Below are 21,270 nucleotides of genomic sequence, written 5' to 3'. Positions count from 1 at the left end.
CGAAACTATCACCGCTGATATCATCTTCTTCCTCATCGTCCTCATCATACCGCTGTAGACCCTGCCTTGCCATGCTCCTCACAACATCACCCTTACATATCGGACAGGTCCGCCTCCTTGTAATAAGCCAAGGCGTGATGCAATCAACATGAAATTCATGCCCACATGGTAAAGACATGACTTGACTTTCGCCATCGACGTATTCTTCGAGACATACCACGCATTCGACTTGTCGACCTGTATATCGCTTCCGTTTAGCCGGTTTCGAAGTAAGTTTCTCTGTGTGCGGACTTCGAGAGTGCGAAAGTTGACTTTCTACGCTTCCACCGGAGAAGATTCCCGTAGTTGTCTGCGAGCGCGGACGAGGTCGTTGTGACACATTCTGGCTCGCAGAAATAAGTAGTGGTGAGGTGGCCGAAGCATTGTCTGGGGATTCCACCCGCGAAGTAGTGGTAGACGAGGTCGTGCTCATAGTGTGGTAAGTACGAACTGGCAGTCGGTCGACCAGGGATTTTGGTGCGCGCCATCTCCGGCGTCGAATCCTCGAGCGGAGAAGTAAAAGGGCGTATACCACTGTCAATGTTACTAGTGGACTGACCACCAGTACCAGAAGTGTGTCGACGAACGGACTAGCAGAAACACTTGTGGGCGTGAGGGTAACCCATAGACCAGGACGGTCAGGCTCGTCGTCTGAGCCGGTTATTTTCGAGCTCTTTTCCTTTCCCTGGTTGTCGTGTTCGTCAAGGGGTACGTTTCCTTCCGGAATTCTATTGGCTCCCTGGCCAGAGCGGAAAACATGAAACCAAGATCCCTTTTCTTGGCCCTGATGGTTATCGGAACTTCTGTGTCCCCGGTCCGATGGTACATTGCCTCGTTGGAAGCGATTCAAATGCTCTGACTTTTCATGGTCGTATTCTCCGCTGCCAGGAGTGATACTGCCACCTTTTAGAGTTGAATCTGGACTGCTTGAAGCTTTCGCCGAGCTCGCAGTATCGGTGGGCAAACCCTTGCCGGCTTCTTCAGGAGCGTTTTGTGAGGTGGTGGTGGGTTTCGGTGCCACGAGATCAGTGTCTCGCCAGTCTTGGACTCCTATCACAAAATCATCCGCTCCAGTCCGTTTGGTACTCGTCGACTTTGCCTTGAGAGCCGAGGTGGCCACCGGAGCGACGTTTGTCAATGTGTTCTTACTATCCTTTAAACCTGGGCCAGCCTCCTCCTTCCAATCTTCCAGAAGGACCCAATCGATATTGCCGCTGCTAGGTGGACGACGGCTGTCTTCCGAATGAGAAAACGGAGAGTTATCTCCCAATCCCATGACTGACAAGACATTCTTCATCCAGCTCTCAGCCCTCTCCTCATCAGATGTAGCTGCAGAAAGAGATGTCGGTTTCGTAACTCCAGGTTTGCTGGACGTAAAGATGGGCTGGTTGTCGTGTTGTTTCTGGTCTGCACCAGAATTACCCGTTGTGGCCTTATCGTGAGCCTTGGGGTTGGCATCCTCGTCGTCACCGTCTTCTTGAGGCACCAGTGAAGATAAGAGATGGGCTGATGTGTATGAAGTGAACAATGCAGGGATCGTGATATTTGATGTATCGCCCTTCGCATACATGATTGTCAACTGCGCTCCCTTCTCGTTGTCGCCGACAATGAGGGCAATACCCCCACGGCGTTGAGCCCACTTGACTTTCTCCAAGAATCCGCAGCCGCCACGGCTCAGCATGACAATCTTGCCTGTAATGTCGGCGCTCTCTTGCAGTGATTCAATGTCCGCGTGAGTAGCCTGCTTCTTGTCCGAGAGATCGGCGTTGGCAGGCTCGCCTGGTTCGCCAGGGGTTGCAGGGTTCGAGTCAGGTAGAGGCCGGTGTAAATAGTCGTCGGTACCGTCGTCTTGAAGGAAAGCCTCGTCGGAGAGGGGTCCGGAATCGTCACGAAATGATCCATCTTTGTCTATGCTTCGTGGTATTTTGGTCCTTGCCTGACTTTGGTCGACTGCAGGAAGATTCTTGATGCTCTTTGCCTTCTCTTCAGCCCATCCTGGAACGTCGGAGCAGCCCAATTCCCACCCGGCCACTTGAATGTTCTCTTCCTTCAGCAAAGCATCGTCCCCAAAACCCTTACCGACCCACAGCCGGCCACTTAAGCCCTTGGACGGAAGGCTGGGACCAAAGGCAGCCGGTCTGGCTAGGAAGAAGGTCGAGTTGTCGTTGGTTAGGCTGATAACCGCAGAAGGTGGAAATAGGGAGGAGGGGGTCGAGAAGGAGAAGAACGCCCTAAGGCGCCCAGATTTCGTGTCGAGGCCGGGTTGAAATGAGTCGACAGCGTTCACGCTCGCAGCCAGCAATGACCAAAAGGTCAATGCTACAGGAAGGGCGACAAAAAAGAAGAGTAACAACAAGAAGCGGAGGGGACGCATATTGGGCTAATATAACTGGCTATTGCCACAAATCAGGGAGTGGCACAATCCTCCATGCGGTTGAAACTGGCTGCAGTTACGAGAAGGACGACAATAGCGCAACAGAAGATCTAACTCGGGACGAGCGTTCAAACGAAAGTGGAGTGGTGCTCGAGTTGTGTAGAAAAGATGTTCTTGTCACGGAACAAAAGTGCCAGTTGCAGCCTGATACTGGGCAGGGCAGGATACGAGTTAGTTGGTAGACCCTGGCCACTGCCACTGAATGAGCCGGAAAACCGAGTGCGGGATTGCCGCCAACAAGGGCAGCCACTAGGCAAGGGTGAGTGTCACGTGATTAACATTCTCCTTGGTGGGCGCTTTACGTGTCGCAGGGGGTTTGGTTCACAGACACCAACTGATGCCAGCACGAAGCGAGCAAAAGTCATGATGACATTGAAGATATTGTTGACCCGCTACTATCTGTAGTTCGAGCATGTGAGCTACCAGGAGGTATATATTATTCTGTTCGAGCTACGTGTGTTCTATATCCTAGAGTCTTGGGCTGTGCTTGTACTCGTACTCGAGGGTGTTCCAGACCATCAATCTTGGCTTTCGAGATCTTTTGACGAGTTCTCTCCCCAAGTCTGTGCTTGGTATTTACTTGTAGGCTTTGGGCTTCAATTAGCGGGCCAATCTAGGGCCTCTAGGTGGCTCCATTTCCGTGTGATGAACACCCCAGCGCCCCCTCTCTGGCCCCCATTTCAGCTTAGCTTTGGCCCTTTAGGGGTGATTGGCCCTATTAACCCCATCCAAGACTGACCTGAGGGCGCACCATGCCCAGTTAGATGTTTCCTGTGGTGCCGCTTTCGTCATGTCTATGCCAATACCGATGCCACAACTTCACAAACCGAAGTCTCATCCATGTCAATTCATCGACCATTCGCCTACTGAACGTCGATCGCCATATCAACCTCCCACCACTTTTTACTTCGATGGCGTCTGTGCCGTTTCCCAAGAGCCGTATGACCATCCTACAGCCTTCGTATGCGGCTGGGAGACCACCATGACTTCTTGACACGTAGATCAACTGACTCTTCCTTATCTCCTCTATCCTCAGCAGAAATATTTTCACTTCTCCTCAAACCCCTCTATCTTTTGGGCCTTGGGCGCCTTGTTTGTTTCGCGTGCTGTCGTTCTTCTTAAACTGGGTGGTGCAAAACAAGTTGCGTCTGTTGTATACTTGCGATCTGACGCGGCCTCCTCAGCCTCGTATTCGGGCAGCACCTTCCTCGCAAAAGAACCCGCACCTTCCCTCGCCATCTAGTATCAGCGGTGTGAGAAAACTTCAACGCGGACAACGATGGATAGAATCAGTCCCAAGTCCGGATTCCTCCCCGGTATCTTTGGACTTCGAAAAGGAAAATCAAGGACTGGAGCGACACCTGCTGGTGAAGACGAGAAAATGCAGGGCCCAAAACCCAGCTCCTTTTTCATGAGAATTCCAAACAAGCCCCGAAACCATTTCATTGCCATGGCTGGCGAATTCGTTGGCACATTCCTCTTCCTGTGAGCATCCTCTTCTTATCGCAAAAGGCCTTGTTACTGACTTTGCTCTAGCTTCTTCGCCTTCGCCGGCACCCAGGTGGCCAACACTCCCCAGACTGTTACTGGCAACACGAGTACAGACCTTCCTCAAGGTCCGAATCCTACACAGCTCCTATACATATCCCTGTGCTTCGGGTTTTCCCTTGCGGTCAACGCGTGGATTTTCTTCAGAATTTCCGGTGGCCTCTTCAATCCTGCCGTACGAAAACTAGAGCAAAGAGATGTGAACAAATGGTCTGACAATATAGCAGGTCACTCTCGGTCTCTGCCTTATTGGCGCCGTACCTTTTGTTCGAGGTGCCCTGGTCTTCATCGCACAAATGCTAGGGGCTATGGCGTCCGCTGGGGTTGTCAAAGCACTTTTCCCCGGGCCGCTCGCTGTCACAACTTCTCTTAGTGGGGGAACAAATAAGGCCCAAGGACTCTTCATTGAGATGGTCTGTCTCTTGACACAATGGACCCGGGGCGCGCTGCTAACATCTTTTATAGTTTCTCACTGCCCAACTGGTCTTCACCATCTTCATGTTGGCTGTGAGTGGTTACAACGATGATCCATGCGTTACTGACTGACACTCCCTTCCAGGCTGAAAAACACAAAGGGACATTCCTCGCCCCAGTGGGAATTGGCTTGTCTCTTTTCATCGCTGAGTTGGCTGGTAAGCCGGAGTCTGACTGCACAACCTGCCTGCCACTGACAGAATATTTAGGCGTGTACTACACCGGCGGATCTTTGAACCCGGCTCGAAGCTTTGGCCCCTGCGTTGCTAACCGCTCGTTCCCAAGTGAACATTGGATTTACTGGGTAGGCCCTCTGCTCGGTTCGCTCGTTGCATCTGGGTTCTTCTGGTTCATCAAGAGCTGCGAATACCAAACTGCAAACCCTGGCCAAGACTTCGACGACCTCGAAGCTTCTGCATACAACCCAGAAGAGGACCTGACCCGCCCTGTCGTCAGTCCAACCGCCGTCATCCCCGACCGTGCTCTGTCTCGCACGTCGAGAACTTCCAAAGAAAGAACTTCCAAGGACGAGAGGTCAGGTTCCCTCCAGGCAACCCGGATAGGCTCTGGAACCACCAACACGACTCTAAGTAACAACAACACAAATGGCAATGCAACATTTCATGACAGGACCACTATCCCGAGTCAATCTGCTACTTGACTTATCTTACGACGAAAAATTCGCTCATTTCATTGACTTATCTGTGCAATTCTTGGAGGCATGTCATCTTTAGTCTGCACGAAAGTTTGTCTGCGATGAGATACCCTGGGTGTTTCTTGTGGGAAATGCGTTCAAGCGAGTTTATTCAAATTGTGGCTGCTGCAACCCTTGGTTTTCTTGCTGAGGATCTCAACAGTGTCCTGTACGTTATGTGCTTTAAATGACTGGATCCAAGAATATGTAACAGGCAATATCTCACAAGGATCGAACGGTTCTGGGGCGGACGGACGACGATCTACCAAATACACGGTGATTACAATAATATATTTTGTTAATGTGTTCAATTTTGTATCGTTTCTCTCTATAGAACTCGTATCGTCCCAGTCATCATTTTTGCATGTGGCATATGGGTGGCATATGTCGGTCTATCGCTGACCTGAGATAGCTAGCACAAACTGACCGTAGACAGCCGTGGTACTCGGAGAGCCCAGCGCCAGCATTACGTCGGTGGAGAGAGCCCTACCGTCGACCCCCGGAGCTGCTCAGCTGCTCAGATCTGGTGAACTTGATACAGGCCCAGAAAGCATAGATCTGGCTGGCTCGCTCCAGAAAATTCTCTCGTGGTTATTCTTATCCCAACCTCTGCAACGGGCTATTGCACTCACAGAGGCGAAGAATCCTCTCCACGGCAAAGACGCTGGTCTGGGGGGAGATACTAGGAAGGTACTACTGTACATACATTTTGCCCAAATCATCACGACTTGTACTTGTTGTGGATCTGGCGTATTTGCTCCTGCACATCCATGACGTGCTGCCCGCCCTGGTTCTGTGCTCCCGCGGCGGAATACGCTGTCGCTCCGGGCGGACCTTCGAGTTTCATCCTCTTCCTCCTCTCCTCCTCTTCCTGTTCGCCCAAGACCCTAGCTGCTGCCTCCGCGACAGGGTCGCTGGTGACTCCATCCGTCCTCGCCCTCAGTCTCTTCAGGTTTGCTGCAACATCCGTGCCGCCCAGGTTCGTGGTCGAAAACCGTGACGCGGCTTTGGACTGTTGCTCTTTCCATCTCGGGTCCAGCAACTCGATCCGCAGATGGGCGTCGAGCTCAGCAATGGGGATTTGCTGCCCGCAATTGGGACACAGAGCCGTAGCAGACCGAGCGGTAGCCGCACGTTGCTGGGCACGTGGTATATAGTCTTGTTTAATGCGCATTGGAGGTTGGCCTGGAACTGGAGCTGGCGAAGCGGTTGAAGGGGGCGGTTGCTGTGGTGGCATTGATGGGGGTTGTGGAGACGGTACGAGAGGAGGTGCAGGTGAATATGATGGTACGGGTGTCGGGACGGCTGGTGAAGGTGGTTGTGGCGCAGGTGAAGGAGTATATGCTGACATTGTAGCCACTTCCGGCGGTGGTGCCCACCCATTGGCCTGAGGGTATCCTCCAAACTGGTCATTGTACGCATAACTGCTCATATCGTCCGTAGGCATTGCTTCTTCGATGCGCATATCTGGTCTAGCTAGACTCATCATCGCTTTCTGTTCCAGACTTGCACTCTGAAGATCATTCAGTGTTGTGGGTGGGGGAAGATCGGCCTGCTCATCTGCCTCAGTGAACAGCACTGTTTCGACTACAACGAAGTCGTGCCAGTCGATTTGGGCATATGCTATGCGTTCGGCCTCTTCCGCCTCTTCTTTCTTCTGTTTCTGAGTCTCTTGCCATTTGGTGTACTCAGATCGTTGCTTTGCCAGATTTAGAACTCTAAATCGGTCTTGAATGTTGGCTTGGAGGACTTGGATGCGCGCCTGTTCTGCTTTTTGGCCTTCCGGTCCTGTCTGGAGGAGGAGTGTGTATTGGTCAACGAGGCGCTGAAAGAAGTTGTAAAGCGAGTGTTGAGGGCGCAGGAAGTCGAACTGGTAATTCCGGGCTTCCCGTTGTGAGAGAGCAGTCATCCAACTCTTGCCCTTCCGAGCAACATGGAGAGCTGTTAACTTGACAACCTCCAAGTCCAAAGCACTGATATTTGGCATGCGCGCACTGAATTGAAACTCGGGGGGCGGTTCTGGTCCTTTTGGCTTTTCTGGCACAGGTGTCGCATCTCCTGCTCTTCCCGCGGACACGGCAGTGCCCCGTCCCGATCGCACCTCAGAGAGTCGCCACTGGTAGAAAGGAGCGTATGCATCCTGAGGAGAAAGGAAGGAGAATTTCGGGTTCGCTTGTTCCTTGTCGCGGATGCGGTCTTCGAAGACAGGGCCATTGCGCGCCACATAGCCGGCTGTCTTTTCGATGATGGCTCTTATGTCCTTGGGCGGTAGGACAACACCTTCGGGAGGTTTTGAGACCGATTCTGGAAGTTCAGGAACTGCTCCATTCTGTGCCATAGTTGCTGCTTTCCACCAGCTGGATGGGGCCAACCCACCACGTCTGTCGGGGTTCGGATTGTCAGTTGAGTGACCGCCTAGGGGGGTTTTGCGGAGGTCTGTTCTTCGTTAACAGGTCTGTATCGAGTCCGAGATACTCGCGCGTGCCAACAGCTTGTCGCTTGGAGAATATGGGGTTGGCTGGCCCTTTAACCTGTTCCCAAACAAAATGCGAAGTTTGGGGAGAAATCTGAATCTGTGGCTGGTACAGCGTGTGGCTAAGGCAGAACTGTGGAGTTGGAGGCTCGGTTCCAAGGGCACAAAGGGGAAAGGAGGCTGCCGCCTTGCACATGCGCGTCGTGCTAAGATTGGGACGTTGGCCAACTAAAAGTTACTCTGTGCAGCTGCGGAGACACAAGCCATCAATGAACAAGTTGTCAAGTGTTACTCCTGAACTTCTGCATGCAATTCAGCCTTCAACCCCCTTCCTACATTTTCCCTTCGTGCTTGTCTTCTTCTTGTCATGATGCTTATTTGACCTGCTAATGACCGACCTTTTTCTTCTTGTCTCTCGTTGACCCATCCTTCTTCTACTTTGAATTCCAACCTAAGGGGGACTGCAGACACCGTCGACCGTGTCCTCTGCGGTTCAGCCTTTCCGCGCACTTCCTCCCAATTTTCCACATCTTCCTCGAAGCCACAGGCCTGAATCCCTCATCATGGCTCATGCTACCTCGCGGAAGCATACGGCTTCGCAAAAAGCAGCTTCTCCTGCACCGGCCTCGAGACAAGCCAATAGCGATATGATCCGGACGCAGTCGAGCAAAAAGAAGAGCTACGCATCAGAAGGTGTGACAGACAATGATATCTTCTTGCTTCCCGCGGGAGACTATCAAATCATGGCGCTGTTGACTCTGCTGGCTGGCGTTGTTCGGCTGTTCAAGATTTACCAACCTACGAGCGTTGTCTTCGACGAGGTCCAGTAAGTTAGCCACCACATCGCACAAGGACATAACACTCATGCCAATCATAGCTTCGGCGGGTTTGCTACCAAGTATATCAAGGGCAAATTCTTCATGGACGTCCACCCACCTTTGGCCAAGCTCCTCATCACCTTGGCTGGCTGGCTGGCTGGCTTCAACGGCGACTTCGATTTCAAAGACATCGGAAAGGATTATCTCGAACCCAAAGTCCCTTATGTCTCGATGCGGCTCCTACCTGCTATCCTCGGGGTTCTCACTATTCCCACTATGTTTTTGACCTTGAAAGCATACGGATGCCGAACAGTTACGGCTTGTCTCGGTGCCGGGCTTTTGATCTTTGAAAATGGATTGATCACACAATCGAGGCTGATTCTCTTGGACTCGCCCTTGGTCATTTGTACCGCCTTCACTGCTCTAGCATGGACTTGCTTCACCAATCAACATGAACTAGGCCCTGCACACGCATTTGATGTGACTTGGTGGTTTTGGCTTGCAGCCACTGGACTGGGTTTGGGTGCCACAGTCAGTGTCAAATGGGTTGGTCTCTTCACGATTGCGTGGGTCGGCACCTTGACCATCCTCCAATTATGGGTTCTGCTTGGCGACAGCGTCAATGTCACCCCAAGGAAGTGGTTCAAGCATCTATTTGCCAGAGTCTTCTGTCTGATCGTCATCCCGGTTGCGTTCTATGTGGGAATGTTCGGAATTCATTTCCTGTGCCTGGTCAATCCTGGCGATGGCGATGGTTTCATGTCCTCTGAATTCCAAGCGACACTGAACAACAAGGGCATGGCCGACACCCCTGCTGATGTGCTGTTTGGCAGCGAAGTCACCATCCGACATCACAACACTCAGGGTGGCTATCTCCATTCGCATTCACACATGTATCCTGGTGGCAGCAAGCAACAGCAGGTCACCTTATACCCTCACAAGGATGAGAACAACATTTTTCTTCTCGAAAACCAAACCCAGCCGATCACTGCGGACAATGTCACCGTTGCAGGTCCCAAAGCGTGGTCGAATCTCACCGAGTTTATCCAGGATGGTGATGTTATCAGACTGTACCACCTCACAACCCATCGGCGCATCCACTCTCACGACGTCCGGCCTCCCGTTACTGAGGCCGACTGGCAAAACGAAGTAACGGCTTATGGCTACGAGGGATTTGAAGGCGACGCAAACGATCTTTTCCGGGTGGAGATTGTCCAATCCATGTCCGATGGTGAAGAAGCCAAGAAGAGGCTGAGGACGATCCAGACGAAATTCAAGCTGGTCCATATCATGACAGGCTGCGTTCTTTTCTCGCACAAGGTCAAATTACCCGACTGGGGCTTCGAGCAACAGGAAGTGACTTGTGCTAAAGGAGGCACCCTCCCCAACAGCGTATGGTATATTGAACAGAATCAGCATCCTATGCTTGGGGAAGGGGCGGAAAAGGTCAACTACAGAAACCCCGGCTTTTTGGGCAAATTCTGGGAATTGCAGAAGGTCATGTGGAGGACCAACGCCGGCTTGATCGAATCGCACGCCTGGGACTCCCGACCGGGATCGTGGCCCATTCTCCGGCGTGGGATCAATTTCTGGGGCAAAGACCATCGCCAGGTCTATCTCCTCGGAAATCCCGCCATTTGGTGGCCCTCGACCCTGGCGATCTTGACCTATGTCATTTTCAAGGGCATTGCCATCCTCCGCTGGCAACGAAGCTGCAACGACTATTCCAACGTCAACTTCAAACGCTTCGACTACGAAATCGGTCAGACTGTTCTGGCATGGGGTTTTCACTACTTCCCTTTTTACCTGATGGCAAGACAGTTGTTCCTGCACCACTACTTTCCAGCCCTCTACTTTGCCATCATGGCTATGTGCCAGATCTTTGACTTTGTCGTCAACCGGATCTCTTCTCTGGGATTGAAGAAGTATCCCGAAATCGGGTGGAGTGTCGCCGTGTTGTTTGTGGCTTTTGCAATCGGCGTGTTTACTCTGTATGCCCCACTGATCTATGGCAATCCCTGGACACAGGACCAGTGCAGAGCGGTCAAACTGTTTGATACCTGGGATTTTGACTGCAACACCTTTTACACTGATGTAAGTCGAACGGAAACTGCTCGAAACGATGATGTCTGACTGGAAATATAGTATGCACAATACTCCACGCCACTTCCGTCCTTTGGAGACGGCGGAGCAACTCCCACTGTTCCCTCGATGCAAATCGACTCGGGAAGGAAAGACAACCCATCAGCAGTCACCCCTCAGGTCGGTGAAGGGAAGGTGATTGGACAAGAAGAGCGTGTGGAATATCGCGATCAGAATGGGAACCTCCTAGACGAAGCCCAGGTCCAAGCATTATTGGCAGAGGGCAAAGCGTCCTTCCAGACCAAGTACGAGACAAGAACAAGACTGGTCGACGAGGAAGGTAACGAGGTCAATTCATCGGGGGTTGCACCCGATCATCCGGATGTAGAGGGCCAGAATCCGTCAACAAAGGGTGTGCCAGAGGAGCAGGCCAACAAGTCGCCCGCAGATGCGCAGGCGGGCGGTTCGGTGAAGAAGGGAGATGACAGCAAAGCTAAACCGGCCAGCGATGCGAGCGAAGCAACGAAGTAAATGATTGTTGGATCGAGCCAAAGGTCAGAAGTGGGCAACAGATGCAATGAGAATCTCTCGAGTGTAATAACAATTAAAGATGAAATGGTTTCTTTCTGGGCGCCGTGGTGGCTTGAAGGTGAGGTGGAGCCAAATAATCTTCAGTGCTGGCTGTGGTGAGGCCACTACGCGTAGGCGCTCCTTTAACCGTTTGGTGGGGTTCCAACCGGCTAGCCCGAGTGGTTTAGTTAAGGAGCCACGGAAGCCACCAGGCGTGTTAGTGAAGCGGCAAGGGTTGATTACCTGGCTGCCTGGGTAGCTGGAGGTCGTGGTAGCGGTGGTTGCAGGCTGATGAACCCCTCGATCCCCGATCCCTGAAACCAAATGGACCCGCGTCACAGAGTCAATACCCCCGTCTGTCCTGCGCCGCAGCAACAATCACGGTCGCAATAAAAACATTTCCCTTCACTCTGTATCTTGCACACCCACAACACATTGCTCCCTTCCTCAGGCCGACCCCAAGGCACTGCATTTCACTCTTCGCTTCTAGTTTGCGCCGATTGATGTTATTTCCCTTTAGGCGTCTTGACACGAACCCTTTGTAACCCCCTGGCTCTGGTCAATTTACTCCCTTAATTCGTCTTCGAACTTTCTCTCCTCATACTTGCAGCCATGAGCGAATCAAGGTAATATTCCCGTCGCATGCCTGTTCCAGTTAGGGACTCAAGGCAGTGTGTATGGCGTTGCTAACTCGCATACAGGCAAGAATTACTGGCATGGCTGAACGGCTTGCTCCAACTCAACATCACAAAAGTCGAGCAATGCGGGACAGGGTAGGTTATAGACTCGGAAGACTTGAGGTCAGAAACTAATCCATCCATCGATAGGGCCGCGCTTTGCCAGCTATTTGACTCCATTTTCCGTATGTCGTCTCCTCCGATGCCCTTTCGTTCCCAGGGAACTTTGCGCTTGTGCTACGCAAGGGAGGACTGAATAAACGCTGATTGGTGACTCCAGTTGATATTCCTATGGCTCGGGTGAAATTCAACGTCAATACCGAATATGCCTACATACAGAACTTCAAGATCCTGCAAAGTATGTTCACTGGGGGAACAACGAGGTCTCCTTTCCTATCTACTGGCATCCAGCTGACCGCGATATTCCAGACTGCTTTACAAAACACGCCATTGACCGAACTGTGCCTGTCGAGCAACTTGTTAAATGTAAAATGCAGGACAACCTCGAATTTCTACAGTGGTCAAAACGGTTCTGGGACCAATACTTTCCGGGGCATGATTACGATGCGGTCGCAAGAAGGAAGAGTGCCGGTACCGGCCCAGCAGCATCGACCACCGTCCCTCCACGAACAAGCACCGGCACCAGCACCACACGGAAGACCGGGACAACGCCTGTGGGTCGACCTGCACCGCGCGCCATCGGTACAGGAGGCCCCAGTTCGTCTGCTCTGAAGGCGGAAAACGAATCGCTGAAAGAAGCTATCGCCGGATTGGAGAAAGAGCGGGACTTCTATTTCAGCAAATTGCGCGATATCGAGTTGCTCCTGCAGAACGCGGTCGAACAGGAACCCTCTCTCGAAACCGACGCAAATGGTCTTGTGAAGAACATCCAGACCATACTCTATAGCACAGAGGAGGGGTTCGAGATTCCGGACTTGGAAGCCAACGGAGCCGAGGAACCAGAAACATTCTAGGGGAAGAGAAACAAGCGAATGACGAGAGTGTTGCCCACCTCTCAGATGCGGTGTTCTGTTAGAGGAATGGCACGGGCGGCTACCAATATTGTGACGAGTGGATGAACAAAAAGGCATAACTAGTGCTTGAATAGACGCAGGCTCTTTGTGCACAACTTCAACATTGAAAAGGTTCCAGAACGAGATTTGCAAAGGGTGGCAGACACTTGTGTCTCATGGTGAAGCTACAGGTTTGTGTGAGGGTCACCGGGATACCCATGATACGCATTGGGGTTTTTGCTGCAAGCAACATGAGATGAGATATTGTTATTGAGAGAAGCATCAACTGGGAGTGAGTGACAACAACTCCAGATAGCGCCAAGTGGATTCTAGCCCAGAGAGGTTTAGGCGCCAGTTGCTGCTTTCGGCAATTGTTCGAGGCAGGGGGTCCTCAGCCTTGTCTGCCCATTCACTCATTCAACCCCCATTACTGAGTAACCCACACCCAAGACCCAATACCCAGTATTGAATGAAGAAGTTTACATCAAGCGTTGTTAACAGAAGCGCTCCTTGCTCGAAATGCGTCCGTGTGTCTAGCGTCTATTCTGCTGAAATTGGAAACATGTTGCCCGCCCACAAGACCCCTCACTCTCCTCTGTTGCGACGTTAAAGGCCTGCTGCTCCAGTGAAGTGTCACTCCAGCCTGATATATGTACACCCTCAAGCGTTTGCACAAGTTCTAGCCCTAGCTCCTCGATAGGCCCAAGTGTTGGAGGTGCGTGAATTCAGATCATCTCGACGCCACCGTCGTCCTTGTGGACCCAATATGCCGGTTTGGACCCCTGGTGCATCCCGCCCACGCGGTACGCGAGCTGCACCAAGCCGAGACTGTTGAGCTTCGTGGCTGCGGCGGCCGTCATCATCGTCGTCGCCGTCGTGGCAGGCGGAGTCGTCTCGGTGCCAATGCCGATCCACATCAACGGCCGCGTACTTTGATGGTGGCTGTGGCTGTGGCCGTGGCTGTAGTCGGGCTGGATGAAGGGCAAATCCGACGTGGTGACCAGGCACTTGACGTTGAGCTTGAGGAAGCCCCAGTTGTGCCACTCCTTGAGCACAAAGGGGAAGTAGGTGCCGCCGACGATGTCGAGTTCGTAGGCGGCATTCTGCGCCCGCGGCATCGTCACCTTGGATTTTCCCGTTTCGCGGTTCGTCCACGGGTAGATGGCCGCCGACAGGTGCTGCTGTGCTGCTCTTCCCCCGGTCGCGGCTCCGGAAAATTCAACCAGCAGGACTTGATGCACGACGCCTCGTCGTTGTCTTGGACGGGACCACGCACGCTGATCGTCAGGGCCTCGATGTCCCTGCGGGCGTGGTCGACGTGGAAGAATGGAGGTTGGGTCATTTTCTTGCTCTTTTTATTTTCTTAGCAGGGATATATAGGGATATGGAAATAGTGATCAAGGAGTAGTCAAAGCGGGAGGAAAGTATTTATTGCGTTTGGTCCGGTTCTGGTTCTGGTTCTTGTCTGCTTGTCTGGGCCAGGAATGGGTGTCTATTTATCGACCGACTATGAAATGAATATTCGAGTCCAGTGTCAATATCGTTGATATCCTTGAGCCGATGCGAAATTGCGCAGATGAAACCGAGGACTTTTATGGTACCTTTTGTGCGTTGTTCTCTTTTTGTTCCAGCGAGACTCATCTATTCCTATGCTTCTCGTCCGTTTGACAATGACTGCGTTAACAATAATGACGAATTGACTGCTGCTGCTGCTGCTTCTCCATGCAAACGGAGCAAGACTGCTGGATCCTGGGCTGATTGACTACCTGACGCACAGACTACTATCTGGTTGTCAAGGCTTTTACCTGTCGCCTGTCACTATCACCTTCACGACGACAATTCTATCAATCGACAAAAGCCACACAGATGGGATGGGGTCGGGTCGGGTCTGGTCAAAGTAGAATGATATTGACACAATAATTTCGTATCTCCGACAAGCATTCATTTGAGCATTGAGCAAGCAAGAAAGCAGGGAGGGCTCTTTGTTCTCTAACTCTTGATTCTCGAACTGTTTCTTCACCCTTGTCTTGTATATATGTATACTTCAATGTCCCAACCGTGGTTTATTTTTTTTCTTCTTTGGTGGGTCTCTGCTTTCTTTGACACAAAGTCCAAGGGTTCACTTACTGTAGATTGAAAGAGTGAGGATTACCGGGACGACTTAGTGCTATATAGACTGGCCTGACCGGGTAGTAAATAAGACATCAGGCTAGAACTAGTTAGTTAGCCAGTCACCTAGGTGGACGTATACGTGCTACAATACGCATGTCCTTTCTCTACTGGGGAGTCAGAGTCCAACCATGTAGTGAACAGAGGAGGTGTGTTCACCAAGGAAAAGGAAGGAGAAAAACAAAGATAAAAGGGGGCTTCGGTAGGCTTTGCTTGCTACTCACGACATCATTATTGAGTAGGGGGACATACTGTACGTATGTTAGGTACCTATGACCTGCACCTAGGTATGTAGATATGCAGCAGCCATTCCCTTGGACCCAACCACACATCCTCATGATCCCTAGCACCTCATACCCAGTACCTGCTACCTAGAAGCAAGAAGCTAGAAGTCAGAAGCTAGAACCTCACCACCTCCCCATCATCACATTTCACCTCCCACATCCCACATTCCTCCCGTCTTTGCTGACGTTCTTGTCGATGGTGTAGTTGTTGGCCAACTACCGCCCCAAAGCCAAAGATATTCTCAGGAAACTCGTCGACGCCGATCCAAATGGGACAGCCCTCTGTGCCGCCCTTGGGGGAGAATTCCTCGTTCGCCGCCGCGACGAGCGCTTTGACTCTGAGTCGGATGAAGCGTGCGTTTTCAACCTGTGCAGCGGTTCCACTATCGCCATCATCAAGGGCAGCAACGGCACCGTCAATAGCGAGGACTGAAAACTCAATCACCCGGCATCCCACGATGCGGATCATGTGCGCGGGCGTGTCGGTACTGGGGTCTGCAGGAAACGTGACGCTCCGCGGCGGTGGTAGTGGTCCTTTGCCATTGCTATTGTCGTCTTGACCGTCGTTGGAAACGTTGTTGCTGTCGTCGTCGCCTCTCCAGTGCCACCAACAATCCTCCTCGTCTCTCTCAAACGCCCGCACACACGTCCACGCCCCGCGCAAGAAGCCTTCTCGGACGATGACGCCTTTACCACGCGAGACACATGCAGGGAATTTCTTAGGCGCGACCTCGTGGCCCGTGTGTCCCAGGTGGAAATAGACGTGGGCGTCAGCCGTGCTGGATACAGACGCCGTAGGTCCGAACGTCGATGGGCTCGGGGTGGTGGTGGTGGCCGTATCTGTAGCGAGGGCGGATTGGTCGACTTTGTAGTATAGATCTTGATCGGCCTTGTAGTTGTACGACATTTTACTACTACTGTCGGAGACTTGTGGTGATGATGAATGGTTCGTAATGGACCGTGGCTGTGGTTGTGAGCGTGACCTCTCTCTCTCTCTCTCTTCTTGAGTCCTATCTCTAATTCTGTACGTTGTGTGGTTCGTCTCTTGGGTTTGGAGTTCGGCAATCTGTAGTCACGCAAGCGCCGAAAAACGAGGATTGAAGGGATTTGAAGAGATCGATCGATAGAAAGACGGGAGCTGGAACTGAAGGTATACGAGGTGAGGTATACAGAAAGAAAACCCCCTCAAACAACAACCACGACTCTCGAAGGGAGGGAAATATGTCATGGCGTGAGAACTCGTCACTTGCTCTTCGTCACCTCTCCGCCGAAACAAAGAAAGAAAAAAGAGTAACCGACTTGTGTTGTGGTGTGTAGTCGTCCTGTGTCATATGGCAAATGTGACTGTGACTGTGACAAACCCTCGTCACTGTAAGAGCAGAGTCACATCCCGAAGACAGACAAACAAAGAAAGAAACTGGATAGGTGAGCGAGCGAGTAAGTGGATCGAGCAAACCAGCTCGATTGCAAAAAGATATGACTTGATTTCAGAGGGTCACGCAACAAGCCCGTACATGTCAAGCCCATGTCTCGTACGTGCCCGTCCTTGCACCTTGCATCCTTCTCTGAAATCATTGGTCGCCCAATGTGGCAGATCAATTTCTGACAAAGAAACAAATGTCCCAAACGCCATGCATGATATGGATAGATCTTGCTATGGTGCATCCCAAAAAAACTCCGTGAAAAATGCTGCCTGCTGCCTCGTTATCCACAGTTTGATGGTGTCACGTCGCAAAAATGGCAAATGGCAAAAGTCGAGTTCAATGATCATACGCCGCACATCCCGATTCCGCCAGACCTCACACCTCTGACAAGATCTAGCAGACTGTTTGCAGCCTCTCCCTGGATCACGCTGCTAGCGAGACCAGCGACTGGCAGGGGGTTGCATCGACCGTCATCATCCTCTCCACGCGGACTAGGAGCTGGGCTAGACAATTGTAAAGGCGTGATCTGTTTGGCATCCAGATTTGCCTCGATAACAGAAGGCTCAGGAGTATGATCTGTTTGCGACAGAGGGGGACTGCTTGGGACCTGGGATGGTTGTATCAAGCTACTCTGACTCTCCTGGTGCGGGTCGACTTCACGATTCCACCTCGCTGAGAAAGCCGTCGGGACAATCTCTGGCATAGGCAAGCTGGAGAGCTGTTTAACGGCCGGCTTAGGCCCCATGGTCGCGCAAGCTCGAGCCACAGCAACACGTGCCTCCTGATCAACCGAGCTCTCTGGTGCCGGGGTCTGTCGCACAGTCGAGGAAGATTGTGGCGAAGAAGAAGAAGGCTTAGACAGCCGTGGTGGAGGGGACGTGATTCGGGGAACTTGAAGACGACTGAATGGTTTTGTGATCTGGTTGGTTTGTATCTTGTACAGCGCGAGTTGTAGTCGAGTCCGCAGAGTTTCAGCTTTCTATAACACGGGATTAGAGCAAGGGATGACAAAAAGTGGATAGTACCAACTACCTCGAGCATCATCTGCTTCCTGGCATCCTCCTCTGCCTTGGGCTTTTGGGCAAGTGTCTCGACTTCCTCAATCATTTGCATCTCATCGTCTTGCGACGAGCGGTTGGTGTCAAAGTCGATCAGGCTGGACATGCTCAAGCTGACTTGGGATGCTTCTTTGGCGAAACTGGGCCGCAGAGGCGGGACCAGTTGAGACGTGCTCTGCGTGAGTGTGACGGCGTGCTAACATGTATGACTTAGAATCCACACGGCCCGTCATGAAACCTAACGTACCATCTTGTCCAGGGCTTGCTGGCTCGGCTCATCGTGAATGTGAAACTCGCTCTCGATCAGAGACGACTCTTCCTGCGACCCGCGGAATGTGGTGAAGGCGGTGGCCAGAGTCGACCTGCTCTGAGCCATCGAGGTTTGCACATCATCATCATCATCTTCGGACCGCGTGTCACTCAGCAATCCTGTCGTTTGTGAGAGGAATGATGCTGCCACTGTTTCTTCGGACAGTGCTTGTCCCTCGCTGTGTACCTCTCCAATCTTCCGTTTCTGGCCGGTTCGAGGACTACTCGAGGGGAAGTGCTCCGGGGAACGAGGCCGCTTTGTAGAGCTCCGTTGTGCGACAGGACTGGCAAGTTGTGACACTCTACCTGGCACTTTGGAGGAGAGGTGTTGGATGGGCGCGTTGGGGTCCTTGTCACCAAGCACGCGTCTTGACGGGGACGCCATATTGCAATCTGAGGACGAGCAATGAGTTGCACTTTTCTCGAGAGTGGTGGCAGACTCGAGTAAGTATCCTGCCATGCATGTTAGCAAAGAAGTCTTCTATGAGAGGTGTCACAACCGACTCAACCCAACTCACCACAGCAAGTAAATAAACGGTCACTTTACTCGGGCCAGAAGAAACAACACAGGCCAGACAAACAGGATTCCCTGGAGATAGATATACCGTGGACTTTTTCGGCGATCTCTCTCTTTCAGTAGAGAACACGAGATCGGAGACGCGAATTACCACCCGGCCAAAACGTCCAAAAATTCGCGGGTGTCACGTCGAGGAAATGGGAATGGGCATTTAATGCACAACATGGAAAATGATGCACACGGTGCAATTTGGGGATCCCCCCCGAAGATCAACCAGCCAGAAATTCATGGGCCGAGGGTCCTTGCGCGTGGGGTGCCGGGTTGGCTAGCGAAGCTTCCGGAGGCGCGTCAACTGCTTTTAACTGGGGCGACTTGAAGCCTAAAGGGTCCGCGAGGGGGCCCTCGAATTCCAACTGTAGCCCGCCGCGTCTGGGTGGGTACAACTCGTTGCTTTGGCTGGAACTCTGGGGAAAGCCTCGTGAGCCTCGCGAAGCATAACAGTTGGAGCCTCACCTCTACTCGTACGGTCCTACATAAGTACCTAAATCTTGACACCTACTTACAGAGATACAGACATAAATACGTACATTGATACATGCTACATACATACATGGTGAATACAACAGGAATGCACCCTTGGGACAATCTCCAACGCCTCCATCTCAAACAGCTTCCCTAATGTCTCATCCATCATCATCGCATCATAGACATGCGCCGTTCGAAACGACTCCCGCACTTGCTCGAAGCTCGTAAACCCAAGTTTTCTCGCAAGTGGACCAAAATGTAAGGAGAACCAGCCTGTTTGCGGCGTCGTTGTTACGGCGTTGTTCTCTACTTGGTTCTTCTCTTCCTGTTGACCTGCAGGAATAGCAGTATTCGCTGTTGGCATCACCGTCAAATCGGTGGTCGGGCTTCGTCCTTGCTGTTTCCTGACCTCCTCTTCAAAGCATGCCCCAATGGCAACGATCCAGAGAAGATCCTGCTCCTGTGAATGCGCGGTCGGGTCGCTGTTCGCTAGCCTCTCCAGCGAGGGCACCTGCATCGTTGCTGTTGCGTCGAGATATTTCACCCTTTGCAGCAGTACCGTGTCCATTGCCTTGATCTGCTCCAACATTTCTGCATGTTGAGTTGGTGCCGAAAACCATGGTTGCCTGATGGGATGGGCTTCCAGGCTTAGATAGATGAATAGTTGCGCCGCGAGACACAGCGAGGAGTCTAGCGATCCGCGCGGTGTGTTTGGCGGAGGTGGTGTGTCGAGCTGGTCGGCGGGACTGTGCCAAAGGTTCCACAGCCTCATCTTGAGGGCGACTCTGCGCAAGAATGACCACCGGAATATCGGACTGAGGTGGTCTTCATCGGACCAAGTCCCACGCCTTTTCACTTCTTCAACAGCGACCAGTTCTCTCAGTGCGGCGAATATATCGGGCAAAGTCTGCGGGTCACCAGTCTGCCCAGCTCGTCCCCCGTTTCGGGTCTCATCAAACTGGGGAGGTATCGATACGTTGTATTGACCACTCCAGGGTCCAGGGTCCCACGACAAGGGATCAATTTCGGTGCGAACGCCCGTCACGACCGCAATCTTGGCGAAGAAATGCACAATCAATTCTCTGTAGACCAGGGGCAGCCTGTGAAGTCCTCCCAGGAGACGAATGAGTTTCTTCAAAGCGTCACGGTGCTGGGAGCACTTGTCGTCACCTGTTCGAACGGACTCGGAATATTCTGCACTTGCCAGCGGCCAGATGGTCTGCAAGATGAGAAGGAGTTGATCGTACGAGTAGTCCAGGTTGTCGATCAGCTCTCGCAAGCCTCTGAAACAGTGCACAGAATGTTGCATCGATATCTGGCGGTAGCAATTGGCCTTTTCTGGCTGCGCGATGGCCATCAGGTTGTAGACGTAGGACAGCAAGCCGCTCAAAGGAGCCGCGTGTTCGAAATACTTCCTGTACATGACGAGATGCATTCGGTTCAAACTCCCTCCCTCTCGGCACGCTTCAAGTTCGTCGGGCCAGTTGATTGCATAGGTAAACGATCGGACGTAGGTCAGGATGTCGTGGGAGTCAGTGGTGATGGGGACGGGCAAGCAGTCAAAGGGATCAGACGTTCCATTTCCCAAAAGTACATAGGGTTCGGGAGCAACGACAGGCGAAGCAGGCGAATCGCCTCGAGTGTTCCCAGCCGACGCCTCTTGGACAGAATCAGAACAGGATCGGGGTTTTTGAGAGGTTGTTCTTCGGTCCTTCTTCTTCCTCCTATTTGGGCGAGAAAAGGATGCTGCGCGGATCGCCAAAGCGCGCACTTCCTGGCGGTCTCGTTCTCGTGTCACCTGGAAATTGCCGGGTGTTTTGGTGCTCATGAACTGCACACCCTTGGAAGTCGCACTCTTCGTCACGGTCGACTGTTTCGCCATCCTCCCCATGTCATACAGGATTGCTCGGTGGAGAGACGGACCAAGTTGCCGTCATCCTTTTTCTGCTTTTCTGGAGCCAGTCTGAGCAGCGGCCCCTCTCGAACTCTCCCACTTTGCCCTGAGGCTATGAGACTGTCGTACCGAGTTCACCAATTCTTACCGCCTGTGTGCCGCCTGAAGGTCAACAGGTTAGTCATCCAAGTTGGCGAATCATGCTATTCCATCATGCAGACAGATTGGTCATGCTAATGTAGTCGAGGTGGCTAGCTCAGTGCAGATT

General features: G+C 52.2%; 9 protein-coding genes across 9 annotated transcripts; 3 read left to right on the top strand and 6 right to left on the bottom strand.

The window, feature by feature from the left end:
* Nucleotides 1-254: 254 nt before the first annotated feature.
* On the bottom strand, nucleotides 255-2,413 carry AYO20_09253 (hypothetical protein; the record flags this gene model as incomplete). The annotated part of the gene is made up of 2 exons (XM_022647524.1): nucleotides 255-542; nucleotides 599-2,413. 2 exons carry the CDS (start codon nucleotides 2,411-2,413, stop codon nucleotides 255-257), a joined length of 2,103 nt encoding a protein of 700 aa, XP_022496513.1.
* A 1,339-nt stretch (nucleotides 2,414-3,752) lies between these two features.
* AYO20_09252 (hypothetical protein) lies at nucleotides 3,753-5,156 on the top strand (the record flags this gene model as incomplete). The annotated part of the gene is made up of 6 exons (XM_022647523.1): nucleotides 3,753-3,958; nucleotides 4,010-4,196; nucleotides 4,249-4,434; nucleotides 4,487-4,528; nucleotides 4,581-4,653; nucleotides 4,705-5,156. The coding sequence occupies 6 exons, from the start codon at nucleotides 3,753-3,755 to the stop codon at nucleotides 5,154-5,156; spliced, it is 1,146 nt and encodes a 381-aa protein (XP_022496512.1).
* Nucleotides 5,157-5,910: 754 nt separating this feature from the next.
* Nucleotides 5,911-7,527, bottom strand: AYO20_09251 (hypothetical protein; the record flags this gene model as incomplete). The annotated part of the gene is made up of 1 exon (XM_022647522.1): nucleotides 5,911-7,527. The coding sequence occupies one exon, from the start codon at nucleotides 7,525-7,527 to the stop codon at nucleotides 5,911-5,913; it is 1,617 nt and encodes a 538-aa protein (XP_022496511.1).
* A 698-nt stretch (nucleotides 7,528-8,225) lies between these two features.
* On the top strand, nucleotides 8,226-11,093 carry AYO20_09250 (hypothetical protein; the record flags this gene model as incomplete). Its single annotated transcript, XM_022647521.1, has 3 exons — nucleotides 8,226-8,488; nucleotides 8,540-10,574; nucleotides 10,626-11,093. 3 exons carry the CDS (start codon nucleotides 8,226-8,228, stop codon nucleotides 11,091-11,093), a joined length of 2,766 nt encoding a protein of 921 aa, XP_022496510.1.
* Nucleotides 11,094-11,744: 651 nt separating this feature from the next.
* On the top strand, nucleotides 11,745-12,783 carry AYO20_09249 (hypothetical protein; the record flags this gene model as incomplete). Its single annotated transcript, XM_022647520.1, has 5 exons — nucleotides 11,745-11,758; nucleotides 11,834-11,905; nucleotides 11,960-11,994; nucleotides 12,090-12,167; nucleotides 12,221-12,783. The coding sequence occupies 5 exons, from the start codon at nucleotides 11,745-11,747 to the stop codon at nucleotides 12,781-12,783; spliced, it is 762 nt and encodes a 253-aa protein (XP_022496509.1).
* Nucleotides 12,784-13,547: 764 nt separating this feature from the next.
* AYO20_09248 (hypothetical protein) lies at nucleotides 13,548-14,164 on the bottom strand (the record flags this gene model as incomplete). The annotated part of the gene is made up of 2 exons (XM_022647519.1): nucleotides 13,548-14,013; nucleotides 14,064-14,164. 2 exons carry the CDS (start codon nucleotides 14,162-14,164, stop codon nucleotides 13,548-13,550), a joined length of 567 nt encoding a protein of 188 aa, XP_022496508.1.
* Nucleotides 14,165-15,390: 1,226 nt separating this feature from the next.
* Nucleotides 15,391-16,182, bottom strand: AYO20_09247 (hypothetical protein; the record flags this gene model as incomplete). The annotated part of the gene is made up of 1 exon (XM_022647518.1): nucleotides 15,391-16,182. One exon carries the CDS (start codon nucleotides 16,180-16,182, stop codon nucleotides 15,391-15,393), a length of 792 nt encoding a protein of 263 aa, XP_022496507.1.
* An 860-nt stretch (nucleotides 16,183-17,042) lies between these two features.
* AYO20_09246 (hypothetical protein) lies at nucleotides 17,043-18,451 on the bottom strand (the record flags this gene model as incomplete). The annotated part of the gene is made up of 3 exons (XM_022647517.1): nucleotides 17,043-17,678; nucleotides 17,732-17,953; nucleotides 18,005-18,451. The coding sequence occupies 3 exons, from the start codon at nucleotides 18,449-18,451 to the stop codon at nucleotides 17,043-17,045; spliced, it is 1,305 nt and encodes a 434-aa protein (XP_022496506.1).
* A 401-nt stretch (nucleotides 18,452-18,852) lies between these two features.
* On the bottom strand, nucleotides 18,853-20,990 carry AYO20_09245 (hypothetical protein; the record flags this gene model as incomplete). The annotated part of the gene is made up of 2 exons (XM_022647516.1): nucleotides 18,853-19,047; nucleotides 19,194-20,990. 2 exons carry the CDS (start codon nucleotides 20,988-20,990, stop codon nucleotides 18,853-18,855), a joined length of 1,992 nt encoding a protein of 663 aa, XP_022496505.1.
* Between the last annotated feature and the right edge of the window lie 280 nt (nucleotides 20,991-21,270).

Source organism: Fonsecaea nubica (genome assembly GCF_001646965.1).
Source record: "Fonsecaea nubica strain CBS 269.64 chromosome Unknown Scaff83, whole genome shotgun sequence".
Classification (NCBI taxonomy): Eukaryota; Fungi; Ascomycota; class Eurotiomycetes; order Chaetothyriales; family Herpotrichiellaceae; genus Fonsecaea; species Fonsecaea nubica.
This window is presented reverse-complemented; position numbering and strand designations above follow the sequence as displayed.